At 41.3% G+C, this 23,452-nt stretch overlaps 1 protein-coding gene across 4 annotated transcripts in view; it reads left to right on the top strand.

The window, feature by feature from the left end:
- WDFY3 (WD repeat and FYVE domain containing 3) overlaps window positions 1-23,452 on the top strand; it is a 241,145-nt gene that overhangs the window by 140,110 nt on the left and 77,583 nt on the right. For all 4 annotated transcript variants that reach the window (XM_061583316.1, XM_061583318.1, XM_061583317.1 and 1 more), the window contains 9 exons: window positions 3,356-3,456; window positions 8,646-8,864; window positions 9,551-9,732; window positions 12,211-12,442; window positions 13,519-13,679; window positions 17,651-17,762; window positions 19,879-20,069; window positions 21,946-22,098; window positions 22,760-22,833. In XM_061583316.1, the coding sequence (XP_061439300.1) occupies window positions 3,356-3,456; window positions 8,646-8,864; window positions 9,551-9,732; window positions 12,211-12,442; window positions 13,519-13,679; window positions 17,651-17,762; window positions 19,879-20,069; window positions 21,946-22,098; window positions 22,760-22,833 (1,425 nt within the window). The remainder of the gene's footprint in view (window positions 1-3,355; window positions 3,457-8,645; window positions 8,865-9,550; window positions 9,733-12,210; window positions 12,443-13,518; window positions 13,680-17,650; window positions 17,763-19,878; window positions 20,070-21,945; window positions 22,099-22,759; window positions 22,834-23,452) is intronic.

The raw sequence follows: 23,452 nt of genomic DNA on the forward strand, positions 1-23,452 counted from the left end.
CAGTATGTGTAGTAGTCTGGGCTTTCTTTTGTACAACAATTCATATGGTGACATGGCAATAGTTCTATGCAGTACTCTGTTTTGAATATAAGCAGCATACATTAAACTTTCTCCCCAGAAAGATTGATCAAGGCCTGAATCCTTTAACATTGCTCTCATTGCATCCTGCAATGTTTTGTTTTTCCTTTCTGCTGTCCCGTTCTGATGCGGAGAAAACGGGGCGGTTACAGCATGATTTATTCCTTTCTTTTCAAAATATTCCTCCAGGGACTTTCCTGTGAACTCCCCGCCCTTGTCAGATCTAATCTGTTGCACCTGTGTACCATGCTGCACTTCTACTCTGTTTAGAAAACGTTTTAATTGCTCTGCAGCCTCATCTTTTGTTTTCAATAACTTTACATGACAAAATCTTGAAAAATCGTCAACAATCACAAGAAAATATTTAGCACCACCTTTTGTTTTGGGAAATGGTCCCGCTAAATCAACATGTATTGTCTGATAAGGCTTATCTGTATTTCTTTCAGCTACTTTGTTAATTGGAGCTACAGTGGCCTTTGTCTGCTGACATACTTCACACTGCATGTATTGCTTGCAGTCTTTTAGTTGTACATCAGCACTGAATTGCTCTGCCTTTTTCACAGTCTCATAATTTACATGCCCCAGCCTTCGGTGCCATTCATGGATACATTTATCATGTGTTTTCTTATGCGTTACTAGTGAGGCTTGTACTGCAGGGTTTACATTTACATAGAACATGCCTTCCTTACAATATCCTTTTAGGCACACCTTTCCCCTTTTCATTATTTCACATTTCTTGTTACTAAATAACACACTATAATTCATTTGCAATAGTTTTGAAACTGACAGAATGTTGTTAGTTAAATTAGGCACAAATAAAACATTTGTCATTATTGTTTGTAAAGCACATAACTGTACAGTACCCTTACCCATCACCTGTTGTTTAGTGCCATCAGCTAAACTCACGTCTTCATTAGCTGGCACCATTGTTTTAAATAGACTTTTATCTTTTATCAGTGAATGGGTGGAACCTGAGTCCAGGACCCACAAACTATTGTCTCTGTTAACAAAGTCTTTTTCATTCTTTGTCTTTGCACTCACCAACTGCACGTGTGAGGGTTTTCTTCCATCCCTCCTCCTTCTCAGTAAGTCACAGTCCCGCCTTAAATGATGCAAGGAGCCGCAGTTGTAACAAGCTTTAGTCCCAAAAGCCTTTATCTCAGTCTTTTCTTTCACTCCTTTCGTTCCGTCCCTCTTGCCTTTGTTTTGTTTCTTTTCTTCTCTCCCACTCTTGCTTTAGTTTGTCTGCAACATATCGAAACGAAAGTCCAGAATCGGGCATCGCTTCAAGTGCGCTGATAACAGGATTCCAAGAGTCATTAAGTGTTGAAAGAGTGATATAGATCTGCTGCATTTCAGAGTGTTCCACTCCCCTTTCTTGTAATTCTACAAACAGGCTTGTAATGTTCATTAAGTGTTCTGACATAGTTACTTCGTCAGTTAGCTGCATTCTGTATAGTTTTCTCGCAAGACTTATTCTACAGTTAGCTGTTTCTTGAACATAATATGCTCTTAAAGCAGTCCACATTTCTTTAGCAGTCTCTTTACCTCTTAGAAGCAGTAGTTGCGAGTCTCCAACAGCCAAGATAATTAATGACTTCGCTCTTTCATCCAAGCGTAGCCATTCAGCAGGTGGTGGAACGGAGGGGGGTTGTTGGTCAATTACCTTCCATAAATCTTCTCTGTTTAGATAGGCTTGCATCCGCAGCCGCCAGCATGAGTAATTTCGTTCAGAGAGACGTTCCAGTGGAATGCCAGCCAAAGTTACTCCAGTCATTCTTGCAGACCTCTTATCACTTTGGTTTCCAGGCAACACGGTTCTCTATCTCTGCTTTGCCACTCTCCCACAGCTCACCAGCTCTCCGGCTCAGCTTCCTTCGGTTGTCCGGCGTAGCACAAGCTTGCTCACTGGTTTTAACTGGGTGTTACTGGTTTGGAACTGGGCCCATAACCCTTGTAGAGTGCAGCACCTATTAACCAGTATAACCAATAGAGTCCAGTAGCGTTTTAGCTTGCTTTTCAGTGCCAGTCACCGACCGAAATAATAGACCATCAGCCAAGTCTTTAAGAAAAGAAAACTTTACTGTTTTCACACCGTGCTCCGTCTCTTTCTCACCAACCAACTCTATAATGCTTTCCTATTACCCCCACACCACTGTGTGCTCATTGAAGCCTTTTTATTGCTGCTTCACTTATCAGTTACAGCTGCAACCTGACCTTGGGCGTTTCTGCCAAGTGCTGTCAATTACCTGCTTCACTCCTAACAGTCTTGTCTGGAACTGGCTGTGTTGCCCACCTAAGCCTGACAAATACAACCTCAGGAGACCTTAAAATGTAGCTTTTATAGTCTAAGAAGCATTAGGGTGTATGGGGGGGTAATCTTTTTGGTTTCCACTGTGTAGACTGACATGTGCTGTCAGGCTGAAGAAACAGGTTGAAGAAAGATGTCAGCTGTGCCAGACAATTTGGAAGTCCATATGTCAGGAAGAGAAACACATAGCAGGTGCATGCATAAATAATAATAAATAAATAAGGCTCAACATATAAGAGGGGTCCACTGTGATATTTGCTTATGCTTCCCCTGTCTGTACATACTTTTAGTGCCCCTTCAGATCCCTATTTGTTACTTTGGGCGCTTTACAGGGTGAATGTGCAGCTGATGCCCGAGGACATCTCTATGAGACTACTATGCCCTCCACTGCCACTGTGATGGCATTTATGGTTACTTCTGGAAGCTTAAGATGGCATTCAACTAAATAATAGTGCTAGCACAAGGATTAGCACTAGCACAGTGGGAATTCCCCCTCCTCCCCTCGTGTGCCCACTAAATTTGTTCTGAAGTTGTTCCCAATCCTCCAGAGCAGATTTGAGGATGGTATGAGGGGAGGAGAGTGGGGAAGTCCCGCTGTGCTAACACTAATCTTTGCACTAATACTATTATTTAGTTGAATACTACCCTCAGTTCTGTTGTAGCTCTGCTTCAACAGGTGCATGTGTACTGCACTAGCACCTCCCCTCTGGAGATGGAGCCACATGCAACCTCTGCCTTATGTTCCGAAGCATCCTGAGACATTCATATTCATATAGATGGCAGTCACAAACTTAGGCGATGCACAGGTTGTCTTGTAAATTTTCCATCTTGAACTAAAAAGTAACCATACAAGAAGTAGATGTTTGAGCTTATTTACTTGAGTCTCCTTGACTAATTAGGTCCAGGATATTGTGGTTGCCTTAAAATAGAAGTACCATTCCTAACCCATTGATCTTTATTTAACAGCTGTCTGTTCTTACCAAGTTTGGCACCTCATAATGCACCTACGAACAATGTGGTTACAACAGGTCTTATTGATGGCACTGTGGTCAGCGGAATCGGAACTGGTAAGTCCTTTGCCATAGGTTTATCAGATAGATTTGGTGCTTCTGTCATCATCTGAAAGCAGTCCAGTGACTTCTGACTGTACTTTTAACGTTTGTAAACATAATTAATCTTCTTGTATGGTGCTTGGATCTTGTGATAAGCTGGAAAGTAGTGGTTGGCATAGGGACAGAAAAAATAAGTGACAAGTCACTTAGTTCTTACAAGGAGATAGTTTGCATATGACAATAAGTCAGGAGTTATTAACCTTTTACTGCTTGAGGTCCAAATTTGGCAGTTAGCTGTTCCTCTGCATGCTACACGCTATATTCACGCACTTGGTCCCCACACATGCAGCACACCTGCTCTCCATGCATGCATGCAGCACTATCTCTACAAGGCAGGGTGAGTGCCCTTACAAAAGTATCCTCATTCATCCCACCATGATAGTAGTGAGGAGATGCTGCCTTCTTACTTTTTACAGAAAGGTCTGTGAAGAGTAAAAAACAGCATTTTCAGTCCTCTCAGCAGAGACATTTTCTCTCCTGAACTCAGCGCTGAGCACCACCATGCTAACATAGATAGGGAGGAAGGGCGGCATATAAATCAAATAAATAAATAAATAAATAATAAAGGAGGGCTGGCCAGCCACTTCCTGCAGCTTGCCAGACTGGATCCAGCCCAACGACTATGGGTTAGTTGCCTCTGTATTAAACCATAGTAAAAAATCAGCTGACTTCAACGTGTAGCATGATGATGCATGCTGTGTAGTCGTGCCCGTTGCTCCCATGCTTTTCCCCAGACAGAAAGAAACAAACTGGAGCATTGGATTTAATTGATTATTCAAGCTAAGCTGGACTGTGGTCCTAACTTGCACGAACCTTTTGTTGCCCCTCACAAAGCAGTCCCCTTTTCTGATGACTGGTGAGGGTGACTGGAGCAGGAGGAAATGCCCCCTTGCTATAATTAGGTTGATACTCCTTGTCTTCTGCATCATAACAATGGAACTGCAGAAGGAGATCACAGCAAAACAGGGTGTTAGCTGGACGTAAATCTGAATAAAGAGGTGAGAGAAGCTGAAGTGAGTACATTTCTGCCTTTCCAAGGCAAATGGCCAAACCTCTCTGTATTCTTTCTTTGAATTTCAGCAGAGAATGTGTCTTCATATTGCCAAAACAATCAGGCAACATTTCCTGCCCTGGCATAATGTGATGTGAAGGTGAGCAGAGTAGGAAGCATCTTCTGATTTTGTCAACAGCACAGAAAGACGTGCTGTGAGGCTGATCGGACATGAGTATAACAACATAACCGTGCCTACTGTGTGGCGGTGAGGGTGGAGAAGAAGGCCCACTTCTCTGCTACCATCGCATCCTCAAGTAGCCGTCCAGTGGAGCTTTCCATATGTTGACATCAACTCCAGGAAATGGAGCTTAAACCCTTTGGAGACCCACCATGAATCGTTTGCAAGGGTAAAGTTTGAGGGTAAAGTTGCTCGCCTCCATAGCAATCTTGATGCCCCGTCCACATCTACTGCAATCTCCAGTGAGGTGTCCAGTGCAAAGTTTGCTCCAACTTGGAATCAGTTTCAGTTGATGCGGCCTAATGACCTGGACAAGGGTGCATGTGACAATGCAGCCAGCAACGTGTCCTCTCCACCCTTCTTGGCTTATTAAAGCTTGCCAAGGGGGTATGACCTAGTGAATCCAGGGTGTGGTCAACACGTCTTTGTAGGAGGGAACGGTCCCAGATACCCTGAAAGAGGTGGTGATCCCACCGCTCCTGACAAAACTCACCCTGGACCCAGTGGTTTTGTGACAACTACCGCCCTGTCACAAAATCCCCTTGTTAGGGAAGGTGATTGAGAGGGTTGTGGTGAAGCTTGCAAGTACTCTTGGATGAAAAAGATTGTCTTGACCTGTTCTAATCTGGGTTCAGGCCTGCTTATGGGACTACAGCAGCCTTGGTCACCCTGATGGATTATCTTTATCGAGAGAAGGATGGGGAATGCGACCCTGTTATTCTTACTTGATCTCTCCGCAACTTTTGATACCATTGACCATGGTATCCTTCTGAGCTGACTTTGTGAGATGGGTATTGGAGGCACTGTTTTACTGTGGTTCTGATCCTATCTCCAGGATCATTTTAGAGAATAGTATTGGGTGATTGTCTTTCGCCCCCTGGCAGTTGTCCATCTTGTTCCCCATGCTGTTTAACATCTCTATGAAACACTTGGGAGCAGCCATCAGGAGATTTGGGGCAAGGTGTCAGCAGTATACCCAACTCTGTTTCTCTGTAACATCTGAATAGGGAGAGGCCATGCAAGCCCTGGACTGGTGCCTGGACTCAGTGGTGGGCTGGATGAGGGCCAATAAACTGAGTCTCAATCCTATCAAGATGGAGACACTGTGGGTTGGTGGTTCTCTAGTTCGGATAATGGGTCAATTGGCTGCTTTGGATGGGGTCATACTCCCTCTGAAAGAACAGGTTCATAGTCTGGGGGTGCTCCTGGTCCATCTTTGTCGCTAGAGGCCCAGGTGACCTCAGTGGCTAGAAGTGCCTTTTGCCAGCTTCGGTTGGTAAGACAGCTACAGCCATTTCTGGACCGGGATGGCCTGACCACTGTCGTCCATTCACTGGTAGCCTCAAGATTAAATTACTATAATGTGCTGTATGTGGGGCTGCCCTTGAGATTGGTCTGGAAGCTGCAACTGGTGCAAAATGCGGTTGCACATCTGCTCACTTGGGCAGGGTATCACCACCATGTTACCCCACTGTTTATTTAATTTTTATCTATTTATGTATTATTTTATTTATATCCCTCCGTTCCTCCCAGCAGGAGCCCACTGTTAAAAGAATTGCCCTTAATTCCCTCTAGGTATGGAGCCAGGTTAAAGGTTCTGTTTTTGGTGTACAAACCCCTACTCAGCTTGGGACCAGGATACCTGAAAGATTGTTTTACCCCTTATATAACCAATTGATCACTGCACTCTGTGGGTGAGGGCCTCCGGCGGATAGAATCTTATTAGAAGGTCCATTCTGTACAACATAGGAAGTGGACCTTTAGTGTTGTGGCACCTTCAAGTCAATTACAACTTATGGCAACCTTAAGAATCAGTGACCTCCAATAGTATCTGTTATAACCCACCCTGTTCAGACCTTGTAAGTTCAGGTCTGTGGCTTCCTTTATGGAATCAATCCATCTCTTGTTTGGCCTTCCTCTTTTTCTACTCCCTTCTGTTTTTCCCAGCATTATTGTCTTTTCTAATGAATCATGTCTTATGTGTCAAAGTATGATAACCTCAGTTTCATCATTGTAGCTTCTAGTGACAGTTCTGGTTTAATTTGCTCTGACACTCAATTATTTGTCTCTTTCGCAGCCCATGGTATCTGCAAAGCTCTCCTCCACCCACATTTCAATGAGTTGATATTTCTCTTATCTGCTTTTTTCACTGTGCAATTTTCACATCCATACATAGAGATTGGGAATACCATGATCTGAATGAACCTGACTTTTAGTGTTCAGTGCAGAGCTTGGAAAAGTTACTTTTTTGAACTACAATTCCCATCAGCCCAATCCAGTGGCCATGTTGGCTGGGGCTGATGGGAGTTGTAGTTCAAAAAAGTAACTTTTCCAAGCTCTGGTTCAGTGATACATCTTTGCATTTGGGGACCTTTTCTAGTTCTCCCATAGCTGCCCTCCGCACTCCTAGCCTTCTTCTAATTTCTTGACTATTGTCTCCATTTGGGTTAATGACTGTGCCAAGGTACTGATAATCCTTGACGAGTTCAGTGTCCTCATTGTCAACTTTAAAGTTACATAAATATTCTGTTGTCATTACTTTAGTCTTCTTGACCTTCAGCTGTAGTCCTGCTTTTATGGTTTCCTCTTTAACTTTCATCAGCATTTGTTTCAAACCATTACTGGTTTCTGCTAGTAGTATGGTATCATCTGCATATCTTAAATTATTGATATTTCTCCCTCCAATTTTCACACCACCTTCATCTTGGTCCAATCCCACTTTCGTATGATATATTCTGCATGTAGATTCAACAAATAGTGTGATAAAATACACCCCTGTCTCTCACCCTTTCCGATTGGGAACCAATTGGTTTCTCCATATTCTGTCCTTACAGTAGCCTCTTGTGCAGAGTATAGATTGTGCATCAGGACAATCAGATGCTGTGGCACCCCCATTTCTTTTAATGCATTCCGTAGTTTTTCATGATCTACACAGTCAAAGGCTTTGCTGTAATCTATAAAGCATAAGGGTATGGCTTCCCCTAAAGAATCCTGGGAAGTGTAGTCTGTGAATAAGTGTTTGGCATGGGTGTGGTCCCCTGATTAGCCAAGCCAAACCAAAGAGCTGTTAGCTTGACTTTTAGAACACTGACAGTTGGTTCTTACTGAGCATGTTCCGCTATCATAGACTTCAATGTTAATTTTCTTAATTAAAAATCAGCCATGCATTTTTTAAACTTCTAAATTGCGGAAGATGAAGGTCAGACTATGGGGCAAAGTCAGTAATAGAATTACAGGTACTCTGAACATGGCTGATTTTTAATTAATTTCAACAAATTATGAGACCACCAATAGAAAAAAGTCCAGGAGGGGTCTGGATTTTTTCCCTCTTGTTTTAGACTTTGAAATCTGATTTCTCTTTGAGCGTTTTGTGTATTGCCAAGAAAACTAAAGCAAGCAGTTCAGGACTATAAATTTTGTGAGATTTTATTTTGCAATGAGCTTATGGGAAGCAGCAGAATGGCATGGGCGGTATTTTTAATTTAACATGGCGGAATGTGAAAAATCCATGCTGGCTATAGTACACGGCCACTCTTGTGGCTGTATAATATGTAGTTGGGGGTATGCGCGCAGCATGCAGCTCTTGGAGAGTTGGCCAACCCTCAATGCAGCCCATGGACTGATGTTCTACAGCATTATTGCTATGAGCATGTGGGAAAGGTTTAATAAAATATGATTTTTTATCATATATACTGCTAAAGAAATAGACTTCTTTATTGTTACAATACATATATTTAATAAACAGTATTAATGTCTTCTACCTTCTTACAATTCTCAGTTCACTTCTACATGAACAACTGTAAATTTGATAAAAGCTAAATTCAAAGTTTTTGAAGGAATTGTAATATTCAGACTTATTTTGTAGTGTTCGCCTCAGATCTAGCTAAATCTTTTTTTCTCTTTTCCTTATAGGAGAGAGGCTTTTCCCACCCCCATCTGGTTTGAGCTATTCAAGTTGGTTTTGCATAGAACATTTTGGTACCGCCCCAAATCATCATCCAGTGAGATTACTTACAGTTGTAAGACGAGCAAACAGCTCTGAGCAGCACTATGTATGCCTTGCTATTGTCTTTTCTGCAAAAGACCGGTCACTGATTGTTTCAACTAAAGAAGAACTGCTCCAGAACTATGGTAGGAACACATTGTGTAATGTATTTTCTTCACTGTTCTGTGCTAAGAAGACAGTGTGGCTTGGTTCAGACATAAGGCTCCTCCTCACAACAAACTATGATTTCTTTCAGCAGAATGGAGTGATGAGCTTGAGCAGCCCCTTCTCCTCATATGTGTCCAGCTTCAGCATAAGATTTCCTGGTTTGTTAAACCACTGTTTTTCCTGACATCTGTACTGGGAAACATCAGTTAATGGACTTTCTACAAATTAGGATTGCAAAGTTGCCTACTCTGCGTCAAGAGTTGCTTTTAAATAAAGTTTTAACTGCTGCATTTCTGAGTCCAAATGACTTGTCTAAATAATACAATTCTTAATATTTTTTAAAGAAAATATAGGGGTGGTTTAGCGTTCTTAATGTACAGTACTAAATCTTAATCACAATGTTAGCACTATCTGAACCTGATCCTTTTATGCATTGGTGTACAAACAGAAAGACTATAACATGTTTACTCTGAAAATAACATGTTTGTTATTTGTGACTTGATAACCTTGAGGCCAGATTATAGTACCGCGCAGTGTGACTGGCTACTCTTGATAAAAACTGAAGATGATGTAGAACACAGCCTGCTTCCTGCTTGGGACTGATCCCTTAAATTTTATTTATATGGAAAAAAGAAACTGCCATTAAATTTTCTTTTGTCTTTAGTTGATGACTTCAGTGAAGAATCCTCCTGCTACGAGATTCTCCCTTGTTGCTCTCGTTTTCGTTGTGGTGACCACATAGTGGAAGGCCAGTGGCATCATATGGTTCTGGTGATGAGCAAAGGCATGCTGAAAAACAGCACCGCTGCACTGTACATTGATGGGCAGCTGATTAATACCATAAAGGTAAGTTGAATACCATGAACCAAGATAATGTATGTGAAGTACTATGAGCACTCTAAAGTCTTATTGTCTTTGCATTTTGATGTGACTGGTATTCCTGCATGTTTTGTGTTTAAGGTGAGAGGAGAGAGTGGTTGATGGTCGCCTTAAATTTTTTGCATGATGGCTTTGAGATCATGATTGAGCTATTCATACAAAGTGGGTGCTTCATTCTGAACCAAATTTTGTATTGTGGTTAAGCCACATTAGGTTACCATATCTAAAAAAAGTTGTGCACTTTGTGGTTTTCTGTTTTTGGCTCCTAAACCCTGTGTTGAAAAAGAGTCCTCTACTCCTACCTATATCAGCCCAATTAGAGTATCAAAAACAGAGCTGGTCTGTGGTTGAAGTTGTACATTATACAATATACATCAGAGCTTAAGAGTCCATACAAAACAGAATGGTTAAAAGTAGATTGTTCAAGCCTAGCAAGTCATAGGAAGTAAGCTGGCTAAAACACAAGCCAGAGATAAGGTCAAAATCTAAGTTATGGATCATTGCAATGATAGAATATCTCCACTGCTGCTGTTCCATGTATACCTGTTGTAACCAAGTTGCTCAGCCTCACTGCCATCTTAAACATACCATTTAGTGCTCTGCTCTGCATGTAATTGTGCCAAGAAAGGGCTAGCCCCTGCATGACAGAAGAAGTGAACAGTGGCATACATTAGTCACCCTCATAAATGTTAACCACAGGACATGATTTCAGACGTATGCAAAAGATTATACCAGACTCCTTCACGTACAGCCATCACAAGTATGTTTTTTTATTTGGCCATTCAGTAAGCCTTTACAAGAACAAAGCACAATGTCAAAAAGCACTGTCTGTACTCAACAGTCATTAGCATTAGTGAAGGTTAGGAACCTTATACCCAGCATTTGCACAAACAACCCTGGTGGCAAGCCTGAGATGAAGGCATTATTTTCCTAGACAAATCTCAATTCAAGTCTTCTCATGGTACTTGGCTCCACCTTTTCACTCAGCATCAGTTGCCAGGAAGCTGTGGCTTAAAAGAATGAATACTCATTCCCCTTTTCTTTCGATCTCTCTCCATTTGTCCTAGGTAACCCCACCCATAGGGAACAGAACCATTTAGAATTCTCTCATCATTCAGACTTCGTGAGATCTGGCCAGGGTTATTCCACTTCTTTCCCTCCATCTTCTTCTCTGTACCTTTGTCTCTTTTTCATATTCTTCAGTTTTAGTCAGGAATTCAGGGGAACATGCAACTTCATGGATCTCCTTTTAAGCCAATTTTGCTTTCCACCAAATTGGGAGAGTTAAAGGATAACCTATGTTGCTTGCCTTCAGAACCCTACCATCCAATGCTTCAAGGACTCTAAAAAAGGCTTTCCTTTCTTTGGTTCCTGATCACTGCCTTTGCCAGTGTGGGTATGAAAACAGATCAGCAGCCTGATTTTGTACAGGAAGGGCAGACTAGCCACCCCTTAATCTGTATGGAATGGTCCCAAGATCTCTGGTTTACAGCCGTACCCTCAAATTTCTAGGTCACCATGAACACTCGGGAGAGAACTTCATGTGCTCTCTCCACATATTTAGAATTCCTCTTGAGAACTACTCCAATCAACTGATGGCCCAGGCAGTGTTGTGAAGATGTAGTTTGCTCATGTTTATCTGTATTATTATTGTTATTATTTAGTTTCTTACCTGCCCTTCACCCTGAGGTCCCAGGGTGGGTTACAACCATTTAAAATACATCATTAAAAACAATTAAAAACAACTTAAAATCACAACTCTACAAAAAAGCAGGGTGGGTCCTAAAAATATACAAAAGTGTCATAGGCTAGTGTAAAGAGGTGCACCTTCAGCATTTGCCGAAAACTGTATGGTGAAGTTGCCAGATGCACCACTGTGGGGAGGGAGTTCCACAACTTAGGGTCTCGCACAAAGAATGCTCTCTCCTGGGCCACTCACCCCCCAGGCTTCTAAGAGCAGTGGAACTACCAAGAGGACCCACTCTGCTGATCTTAACACCTGAGGTCTGAAGGGAAAGAGGTGGTGGTTCAGATATTTAGGGCCTAAGTCGTTCAGGGCTTTATTAAACACTAATGTGAGCAGCTTGAATTGGACCGGGAAATGAATGGGCAACCAATGAAGCTGTTTTAAAATGGAGGTTATGAGAGTTCTAAGTGGAACCCAACAGCAGTCTGGCTGTTGCCTTTTGGGCCAATTGAAGTTTCCGAGTCATCTTCAAGGGTAGCTCCACACAGAGCTCTGTATATTATTCTACATAAGTGTTATACTCTGGACAGATTGTTCAAAAATGACATCAGTAGATGCAGTCTAATCACAGACAGCTTGTATAACATTGTGTTCTGTAGAATGGTTGTGATAATTTTCCATTAATGTTGAGATGAATTGACAAATGTGTGTACTAAAAATGTAGAACTTTCTAATCAGCATTGGTATTTATTTTACAGCTTCATTACATTCACAGTAGTCCCGGCGGTTCAAGTTGTACTAATCCACCAGTAGTTAGCACTGTATATGCCTACATAGGCACACCACCTGCCCAACGCCAGCTCTCATCACTTGTTTGGCGTTTGGGACCGACTCATTTCTTAGAAGAAGTCTTGCCTCCATCAAGTGTTAGCACAGTTTATGAATTAGGACCAAACTATGTCGGAAGCTTTCAAGCTGTATATTTGCCATGTAAGTGAAACTTGTCCTTTTTTTGTTTTGTTTCAGGTGGTAATTTTATTTTTTTTAAAAAATCATATTCAAGTATAATACATAAAAATATAAACTTTTGACAGTATTTTGAGAAGCAGAGTGGTCATTGACCAAAGATGTACTTGCCTGCTGCAAGAAAGTGTTCCTCAAACTATTGTTACTTGGAGACTTCACACACAAAAAAGGGGAGAAGACCTCAGAGGTGCACAGAAGATAAATTACTTTGAGATGATGTAGAAGATGAGATATCTTTGGTTTCTCATTGTAAGAGCTGCATCAGTGTTGTCCCCAAGGAAGAGTTTTAACTCAAAATATATTGGGCAATAAATGGCCTTCTGTGCACCTTATGAGATCTCCTTCCCTTCCTGAATTTGGGGATTTACTTTTTTCCCCTCTCCTCTAGAGATTGAACACCTTGGTATTGGCATCTAGAGATCATATCTAGATTCACATATTTCTTGAGTTGCCTTTTAATGTTCTGTTTGATTCTGAAATGAAGTTTAACAACATTTTGTGCAGACAATAGATTGGTCAAATACGTAACCAATACTGAACTGTTTATAGCCCACTACTGTGGGATGTGTTGTGATACTACAAATGTTAAATGAGATGTGTTAACACTTTAAACTGATAACTTGTTAATTTGGCTTAGGGTTGTAAAAACCTGGGGTTCAGTTAGTAAAAATAGCCCCCGGTGGTAAAGTATATTTAAGCCATACTTTCTATATGACAAATTAAAATTATCTAGCATTTGCATATCATACTTCACTCACTGGCTTAGACGTCTTTACAAGAGAATTAGACAAAGTCATGGTGGATAAGTCTATATAGCCATGATAGCTATAGACACCCTGCAGGTTCAGAGGCAACCTGTCTCTTTGAGTTTCTGGGGAGCTACAACAGGAGAGAACTGTTGACTTCCTGTTTCTGCTTGTGGCCTTCTCAGAAACATCTGGTTTGTTATTGTAGGAAACAAAAGCCTGGACAAGATTAGGCCATTTTGTTACCAACTATGTTACATCATCTCACAATGATTCTTTTTTCTTATTCTGAAGGTAAGGATTCCAAACCGGAAGGAGTCAGCCCATCTCCAGTATCATTGGTACCAGAGGAAAAAGTTTCTTTTGGCCTCTATGCACTCTCTGTTTCCTCACTAACAGTGGCAAGGATTAGAAAAGTTTACAACAAATTGGACAGTAAGGCCATAGCCAAGCAGGTAAGCTTGAAAACTCAGGTTGAAAAAGTCTTCCCCACTTAGCTAGTTTTATGATTTTAACTCAAGAAGTGTCATGAGAAGTAGTTGTGGGTGTCATAGGAGCCTGCACATTGACAGAGACTTGACATTAAGAACATAAGAAGAGCCTGCTGGATCAGGCCAGTGGCCCATCTAGTCCAGCATCCTGTTCTCACAGTGGCCAACCAGGTGCCTGGGGGAAGCCTGCAAGCAGGACCCGAGTGCAAGAACACTCTCCCCTCCTGAGGCTTCCGGCAACTGGTTTTCAGAAGCATGCTGCCTCTGACTAGGGTGGCACAGCACAGCCATCACGGCTAGTAGCCATTGATAGCCCTATCCTCCATGAATTTGTCTAATCTTCTTTTAAAGCCGTCCAAGCTGGTGGCCATTACTGCATCTTGTGGGAGCAAATTCCATAGTTTTAACTATGCGCTGAGTAAAGAAGTACTTCCTTTTGTCTGTCCTGAATCTTCCAACATTCAGCTTCTTTGAATGTCCACGAGTTCTAGTATTATGAGAGAGGGAGAAGAACTTTTCTCTATCCACTTTCTCAATGCCATGCATAATTTTATACACTTCTATCATGTCTCCTCTGACCCGCCTTTTCTCTAAACTAAAAAGCCCCAAATGCTGCAACCTTTCCTCGTAAGGGAGTCGCTCCATCCCCTTGATCATTCTGGTTGCCCTCTTCTGAACCTTTTCCAACTCTAGAATATCCTTTCTGAGATGAGGCGACCAGAACTGTACACAGTATTCCAAATGCGGCCGCACCATAGATTTATACAACGGCATTATGATATCGGCTGTTTTATTTTCAATACCTTTCCTAATTATCGCTAGCATGGAATTTGCCTTTTTCACAGCTGCCGCACACTGGGTCGACATTTACATCGTGCTGTCCACTACAACCCCAAGGTTCAGACCCCATGAGCGTATATGTGAAATTCAGATTTTTTGCTCCAATATGCATAATTTTACACTTGTTTATATTGAATTGCATTTGCCATTTTTCCGCCCATTCACTCAGTTTGGAGAGATCTTTTTGGAGCTCTTCGCAATCCCTTTTTGTTTTAACAACCCTGAACAATTTAGTGTCGTCAGCAAACTTGGCCACTTCACTGCTCACTCCTAATTCTAGGTCATTAATGAACAAGTTGAAAAGTACAGGTCCCAATACCGATCCTTGAGGGACTCCACTTTCTACAGCCCTCCATTGGGAGAACTGTCCGTTTATTCCTACTCTCTGCTTTCTGCTTCTTAACCAATTTCTTATCCACAAGAGGACCTCTCTTATTCCATGACTGCTAAGCTTCCTCAGAAGTCTTTGGTGAGGTACCTTGTCAAACGCTTTTTGAAAGTCTAAGTACACTATGTCCACTGGATCACCTCTATCTATATGCTTGTTGACACTCTCAAAGAATTCTAATAGGTTACTGAGACAGGACTTTCCCCTGCAGAAGCCATGCTGGCTCTGCTTCAGCAAGGCTTGTTCTTCTATGTGCTTAGTTAATCTAGCTTTAATCATACTTTCTACCAGTTTTCCAGGGACAGAAGTTAAGCTAACTGGCCTGTAATTTCCGGGATCCCCTCTGGATCCCTTTTTGAAGATTGGCGTTACATTTGCCACTTTCCAGTCCTCAGGCACGGAGGAGGACCCGAGGGACAAGTTACATATTGTAGTTAGCAGATCAGCAATTTCACATTTGAGTTCTTTGAGAACTCTTGGGTGGATGCCATCCGGGCCCGGTGATTTGTCAGTTTTTATATTGTCCATTAAGCCTAGAACTTCCTCTCTCGTTACCACTATTTGTCTCCATTCCTCAGAATCCCTTCCTGCAAATGTTAGTTCAGGTTCAGGGATCTGCCCTATATCTTCCACTGTGAAGACAGATGCAAAAAATTCATTTAGCTTCTCTGCAATCTCCTTATCGTTCTTTAGTACACCTTTGACTCCCTTATCATCCAAGGGTCCAATCGCCTCCCTAGATGGTCTCCTGCTTTGAATGTATTTATAGAATTTTTTGTTGTTGGTTTTTATGTTCTTAGCAATGTGCTCCTCAAAATCTTTTTTAGCATCCCTTATTGTCTTCTTGCATTTCTTTTGCCAGAGTTTGTGTTCTTTTTTATTTCCTTCATTCGGACAAGACTTCCATTTTCTGAAGGAAGACTTTTTGCCTCTAAGAGCTTCCTTGACTTTGCTCGTTAACCATGCTGGCATCTTCTTGGCCCTGGCGGTACCTTTTCTGATCTGCGGTATGCACTCCAGTTGAGCTTCTAATATAGTGTTTTTAAACAACTTCCAAGCATTTTTGAGTGATGTGACCCTCTGGACTTTGTTTTTCAGCTTTCTTTTTACCAATCCCCTCATTTTTGTGACGTTTCCTCTTTTGAAGTCAAATGTGACCGTGTTGGATTTTCTTGGCAATTGGCCATTTACATGTATGTTTAATTTAATAGCACTGTGGTCACTGCTCCCAATTGGTTCAACAACACTTACATCTCGCACCAGGTCCCGGTCCCCACTGAGGATTTAGTCCAGGGTTGCCGTCCCTCTGGTCGGTTCCATGACCAACTGGGCTAGGGAATAGTCATTTAGAATATCTAGAAACTTTGCTTCTTTGTCATGACTGGAACACATATGCGGCCAGTCTATGTCCGGGTAGTTGAAGTCACCCATTACTACCACATTTCCTAGTTTGGATGCTTCCTCAATTTCATATCTCATCTCAAGGTCTCCCTGAGCATTTTGATCAGGGGGACGATAGATCGTTCCCAGTATTAAGTCCCTCCTGGGGCATGGTATCACCACCCACAACGATTTTGTGGAGGAGTCTGCCTCTTTTGGGGTTTCGAGCTTGCTGGATTCAATGCCTTCTTTCACGTATAGAGCGATTCCGCCACCATTGACAGAGACTTGAATACTGGGTAATGCTCAGGAGTGTGGTGGTGTTGTTTAGACTTGTTAGTCACTTGTTACCTGAAGGTCTCCAAGAAGGTCTCCACATTAAATACATAAATATAAATACATAATACCGTAAAACCATAAAACCAAACAAGCAATCCACATAACAGCGACAGGAAGCTTAGCAGCACACTAATAACAATTGTATCTGCTGTATTTGTATATATTGAAACGTGGCCGGGGGGGGGCTGCTAGATTGAACCTAAGGTGTTAATGTTTAATTTCCTTAGTCGTCGATAACTTGAGTGTAAATATAGTAATGTTTATTGGTAGCTAGTTAAGTGTGTTTTTATGACCTCTTTCATATTGCAGAGTAGCAAAGATACTCGTCTTTTATAGACATACATGGGTGTTTCTAGCAGTAGCATCATCTCCCTCTCTTGGGTCCACCAGTGCTAAAGTGGGAACTAATTATTTTCCCATGTGATGTAAAAATCCCTACATTGTAAGTGTAGAGCGGGAACTGACCATGGAAAAATGGGCTTCATAAGATCAGCTGTTTTCTTTTTTTCCATTTCAGTGTCCCTGTCTCCAGATCTTGGGGTGGGGTAGGGTTTTTATTTCTAAATTTTAGAACAAAACTGGAGAACTTGGACAAAACTGGAGAACATTGGGTTTAATGAAATTCAGGACTAGCTATAGGCTTTGCACTAGTGTTTCTTTCTGTAAATGCCAACTATGTGTCACCTCTTTTTTAGATACTTGTTTTTATAAGAGTCAGCATAGTCAGCTCAACTCTTTTAATTCAAAGTAATTAAACCATGCTTGCTAACCTGTCCTTGAAAAGTTCCAAAAAATGCTTCTGCTGTCATGCTAGTTGTATTATCCCACAGCTCTGCCTGCATTGATCCTTGGATTAAAATATTCAAAACTGGACTAACCCTCCTTCATTTAGGGCTGAGCATTGTACTGCCACTTCATTAAAATGTATTAAACACTTGATGTTTCTGAAGAAGCCCTCTAAATGATCAATTTTCCTTCTTTTAATTAGTTGGCTGTATCATCTCATGAGAATGCCACTCCAGTTAAACTTCTCCACAATTCAGGAGGACATCTGAATGGACCTGCACGTACCATTGGTGCAGCTCTGATAGGATATTTAGGTGAGATGTGTCTTCCACTCGATTTGTTTCAGACTTCAATAGCAGAAGCAGTTTAAGGTGCTTTTATGCATTTGCCATGGTTAGATGGGAGTCTGGAGTTCTCTAGATGCAGGTGCTTCTCTTTTCCCTTAGTAGAACAACACCTAGTACATGTGTGTGGTATGCTTATCTGTTCCCAAATAACATGAACTTTAGGCTTTGAATCGTGCCCTTTGGCTTTACTCTGTGGTGTTGTCAACCTCTAAATGATACAAGAATAACTACACATGATTGGCGATATTCTGTGACCCCTTAGAATTAATGTCTGGAATCTTGCCATGCTTATTTATGTCTAATTTAGTAAACAGTCTGCTCCTAGAAACTTTATTTAGTTATTAAATTTCTATTCTGCCCTTCCTCCTAGAAGGAGCCCAAGGCGGCAAACAGAGGACACTACAAATCTTAAAACATCTTGAAAACGGCTTAAAAACATATCTTTACAAACATTTTACAAAGCAATTCCAAAGCAGACACAGACTGGTATAAGATCTCTACTTAAAAGGCATGTTAAAAGAGGAAAGTCTTTGGTAGGCACTGAAAAGATAACAGAGATGGTGCCTGTCTAATATTTGATATTTAAGGAAAGGGAATTCCAAAGGGTTAAGCGTCACAACACTAAAGATCCATTTCCTATGTTGTGTGGAATGGACCACTTGATGAAATGGTATCTGCAGGAGGCCTTCACCTGCAGAGCACAGTGATGGGAATATAAGGGGTAAGATGATCTTTCAGGTTTATAACTATCGCAGCCTCTTACCAATTCTTGACCTCCAGGCAACTGATTTGTAGTCTTTCCTGATACTAATATATTGAGACATGTAATCTCTGAAAATTATTATGCCCATGAAATATGTTTTTGGTGGCCCATGATTCTTAGAATATTTGAAGATTGTGGCCTTGACTCTTGTAGATTGTGGATGAAGCATATGGGCCTTATTACTGCCCACTTTGCTGAACATGCACATGAGAGTTGGTTGCTGTTAGTGCCTTGGGCACTTTTTGAACTGAAAAGGCAGGATACAAATCTGTTTGAACAAACGTTGGTGGCATAAATGGATTGTTTTTAGTGTAACCTCATACATGCTTTAGTGTGAGGAAATGTTATGAGAGCAAAAAAGGCTGTGGCTCAGTGACAGAGCTTTGCACACAGAAGGTCCCAGGTTCAATCCCCAGAATCTCCGAGTAGAGCTGGGAAAGCCCCCTGTCTGAAACCCTGGAGAACTGCTGCCAGTCAGTATAGACAGTACTGAGCTAGATGGACCAATGGCCTGATTTGGTACAAGGCAACTTCCCATATTCCTAGCAAGATTGTACAGGGGAGATCTGATGTGATGTGAAGGATGGGTGACACTGGCTTGGCCCAGAAATCAGCTGGGTTTGCTCAAGTGTTCAACACTCAAATAATCTGAGTAGGGGGGTTTTCTTCCAAGTGTTTCAAGTTTCATCCTTGAGCGGCCCATTTCCTCTGCATCTCTGCTAGCCCCACACACTGGCCAAGGAGGGACAAATCCTTACCTTCGCTAGAGGAGGGAAACAGGCAGCTGAGAGGAGGACAGGCAGCCAAGGGCAGGGTGCCAGTTGTAGCCCAAGATCCTGGAGCTTACTAGGTTATCTAGTTGTTCTCCCAGCTGCAAATGGTGGAGGATGGGTACAAGCCCCAGGTCGAGGATGGGCAAGTTTAAAGGATGCTTGTACCTGTCTTGAATTGTGGCTGCATGGGGGTGGGGGCGTTAGCATGTGTTCAAGCACCCTGGCTTTGAATAATTGCTCCATCTCCAATAGTTTTATTTTCTTATTTGCATATAATCTTACAGCAGATGGGTTTTCTCCTTTGAAAGTAAAATGCACTAGAAGAAATTTTACATACAGTAGTTGTATTTTTACTGTTACTACAAAATTAGATAATTCTTTCTGCTCATGAACTTTTTTGTTTGCTTTGTTTCTGTTTCTGGTGTTGCAGGGTCATGGGAAATGGGAAATTCATTCACTGTATATTTTTGAATTATAGTAGAAATGTTTGACTGTATGGCAATTCATTAAACTTACTAATGTTTTTTTTTTGCTCCCTTATGCTCAGGAGTAAGAACCTTTGTCCCTAAGCCTGTTGCCACTACGTTACAGTACATTGGGGGAGCAGCTGCTATTCTTGGTCTGGTAGCCATGGCATCAGATGTAGAGGGACTTTATGCTGCTGTGAAGGCTCTTGTGTGTGTGGTAAAGAGCAACCCTCTGGCAAGCAAAGAAATGGAAAGAATCAAAGGTTATCAGGTGCGTGTGAAGTTAGACAGCTGCAAATGCCATTTGAAATTTACATGATTTTACACGTCAGGCATTGGTTGGTTAACAAATTTAACTGCACCTTACCTTTTAAAAATCAACTGCATTCTTTACCATTGTTTTTCTGTGTACTGTAAAGGTTTTCAGTCAGTGACAGTCTTATGGTTAAAGTGAAGCACTGTAGTTCTACACCTGAAGATGGTCATCGTGTCAGATCTGTGACATCTGCTAGCTCAGCAGAGACTCTTATCAGCTGCCAAGTCAAAGGAAGAACACTTAGGAATCTGAAGAGAAATAAATGAGGAGGCACTTTTGTTGTTTCTATAATCAAGGGCATTGTACCATCTGTGTTTGCTGAAGGGCATTTGAAGCCAATAGTGAGGTTGATTTATCTGTATGTTTAAAAACATAGTAATTTCTTCAGACAAATGGAAGGGACTTCTGTGAAATGGGAATGACTTTGCACCCAGACCCATCAGGGAAAGCCAACCAACTAGGTGGCTTTGCATGCAGCCCCCGGCAGACTAACCATCTGCACTCGGCACCAGGGGGTCATGCCCCATTGAGGCTGGGCTGGGTGCAAAATGCAATCCCCCCCCCTCCAACAGCGAAGCTGGGGTAGGGGACCAGGATCGCTGTTCCACCAAAGTAGATGAGACCTTTGTTCTAATCTAATCACTACCAAGTTGACGTCCTTTGCCTACAGAGATCCAACAGTGTGTCATATAATTTGGAATGAGCAATTTTGTTTATCAAGCCCAGTCATCACTTAGCTCCTGAATAGAGATTGCCAATATGAGTCCTGTTTACCAATATCACAGTGAAAGAACTGGATCATCATCACTGTGAGGCCACTTGATTAGCCATTCTGGCTGCATTTGTTTTGTTTTCCATAAGTACCAAATGTTGTCTTCTGAAAACTTTTTAAATAGGAGTAGTCAAGATTCCTAAGGATTATGCTCAGTACAAAAATAGGAATACTCGAAAATTCACAGAGCATTGGTAGATAATTTAGAAATTGCTTCATTCTAAGAACATAAAAACCTTTAAGTAAAACATTTTGAAATCCAAAGGTAGTGGATTCAGAAATGCTGATAACTTGTATTTCAAAATGCAGCTCCCTGTCCTTTTCTGGAGTCCTGTTATATCCACCTGGATGATCAAAGATTAAATTATAAAAAGCTGCAACAGTTACATTGATTTTCACCATCATACTGTTTTTCTTCCTCTTTTCCTTTGGATAAGTAAGGTTCTGTGCAGGACTAGTCACACACACACAAGACAGAGAATAGCCTCTTCATTTCAGGATGTCTATTTGGTGGGTTAATGTCAACTTCATTCTTCCTGGTTTTTCATTGTAACTCTTGGTAGTATTAACAGTTTACTACAAAGGAATGTACACTTGATCTCTGAACTTATAAAAGCGTGGCTATGTGAATGCCTGTGCCTTGCTGTGATACTTTTATACTTGGAAGAAGTTGATATTTCCTTTGTCTGCAAAATGCTTTTAAGAATTATAAAAGACAAAAGCCTTTATTTATTTATTACACTTTTATACCGCCCCATAGCCGAAGCTCTCCGGGCGGTTTACAACATAAAAACAATATACTGTTACATTTGGTACAATTGATAGTAAAAGAAAACGAATATATCACATTTTAAATAAACATAACTGAAAAATAAATTGCTAGCAATATACATATCTTAAAAAACAAAATATAACAATTATAAAAATATCTAGACAAAAATAGAAGAAAATCATACATCACATTATAAACTATAAACTGAACAATAAATCTCAAACAATATACAGTTCATCAAAAGCCTTGCAACTCAGTTGCCCGTATGTTGCTAAATTGTATTTCAGTTACTGGCAATGCTGTTAAAGAAGAAACGATCTCTTCTGAATAGCCACATTCTTCATCTGACCTTTTCCTTGGTGGGGACTGTTGACAGTGGTCATGAAACATCCATTATTCCAAATTCAACTGCCTTCCAGGACCTGCTTTGTGACTTCGAGGTACATAGGGCATCCCTGAAAGCTGGAAATTGTTAGGATCCTTAGCAAATTTGGGCCAACTACTTTCTGAACCAGGAAGTGCACCATTGAAAAAATGCTTTTGTGGATCTCTTGATATATACTTAACTTAATGTTGTATATTATGCAACTGCAACACAGAGAAATGCTAATCCACCAGCCAGGTTGATTGATAGTAATGTACTAAATTATATTCCATTATTCTGTTTCATGAAGAAGATAAGGTTTGAAGCTAAACTCAAAAATCAGTGTCAGAAATGTCTTTGAAATAACACCTGATTGATCATGAACGGCTTCCAACATGATTGTTTTCCTATGAGAGACAGGGTGACACACAATGTGGAAAGCTATGTTGCAAGTGAAAATTGATGTGTATTTGAATGAAATATTAGTTATCAGACTTCGCTCCTGTGAAGTTGAGGGCAGGATGAAGCGAAGGCATAGGACATGGGGAGTAAGGTGAATAGTAGTGAGCAAGGAGCAGCATAAGTAGTCTGCTGCTCAGACCAGTGAGCACCCTGACCTAGAAACGTTTTCAAGTGCTCAGGCTATTGCTGTAAAGCAGAGGCAAGGAACCATTTTTAGCCTACTAAGTAGAATTACCTATACCAGTTATAGGTCAACTGCTTGTTTTGTATTTCAGGTCTGGCTGCATGCACCCTATGAACTTCACCTTTCATTATTTGAACATTTCATTGAACTCCTTACTGAATCCAGGTAATTTTGGATATTTGTCTCTTAAACAATACTGTTATTATATACAATCCAGATTTTGCCTTCCAGCCTCTCTAACACTTTCTTGCTTTCGTTTAATTCTGTTGCATGATTTGATTTGTTTTGATGGAGGAGTAGGAAAGGAGAGTTGGAAGTTGGGGGGAAATACAGACAGAGAGGGAGTTAGGAGGGCTGTGCTGAATAGACCACCTGTCCTAACTATTGGAGGTCACATTTAGAAAGAATCATATGATGATAGAGCTGGAAGGGGCCTATAAGTCCATTGAGTCCTCCCCCTGCTCAATGCAGGAATCCAACTTAATGCATATCCAACAGATGGCTGTCCAGCTGGCTCTTGAATGCCTCCAGAGTTGGAGAGCCTGCCACCTCCCTAGGTCATTGGTTCCATTGGTGTCCCGCTCTATTAGGAAGTTTTTCCTGATGTTCAGTCATAATCTGGCTTCCTGTTACTTGAGCCCATTAATCCATGTCCTGCAGTCCGGGGTGATTGAGAAGAGATCCTGGTCCTCTGTGTGACAACCTTTCAAGTATTTGAAGAGTGTTATTGTATATTCCCTCAGACTTCTCTTCTCAAGGCTAAACATGCCCAGTTCTTTCAGTC

The sequence above is a fragment of the Rhineura floridana genome, chromosome 9, assembly GCF_030035675.1.
Source record: "Rhineura floridana isolate rRhiFlo1 chromosome 9, rRhiFlo1.hap2, whole genome shotgun sequence".
In the NCBI taxonomy this organism is placed as follows: domain Eukaryota; kingdom Metazoa; phylum Chordata; class Lepidosauria; order Squamata; family Rhineuridae; genus Rhineura; species Rhineura floridana.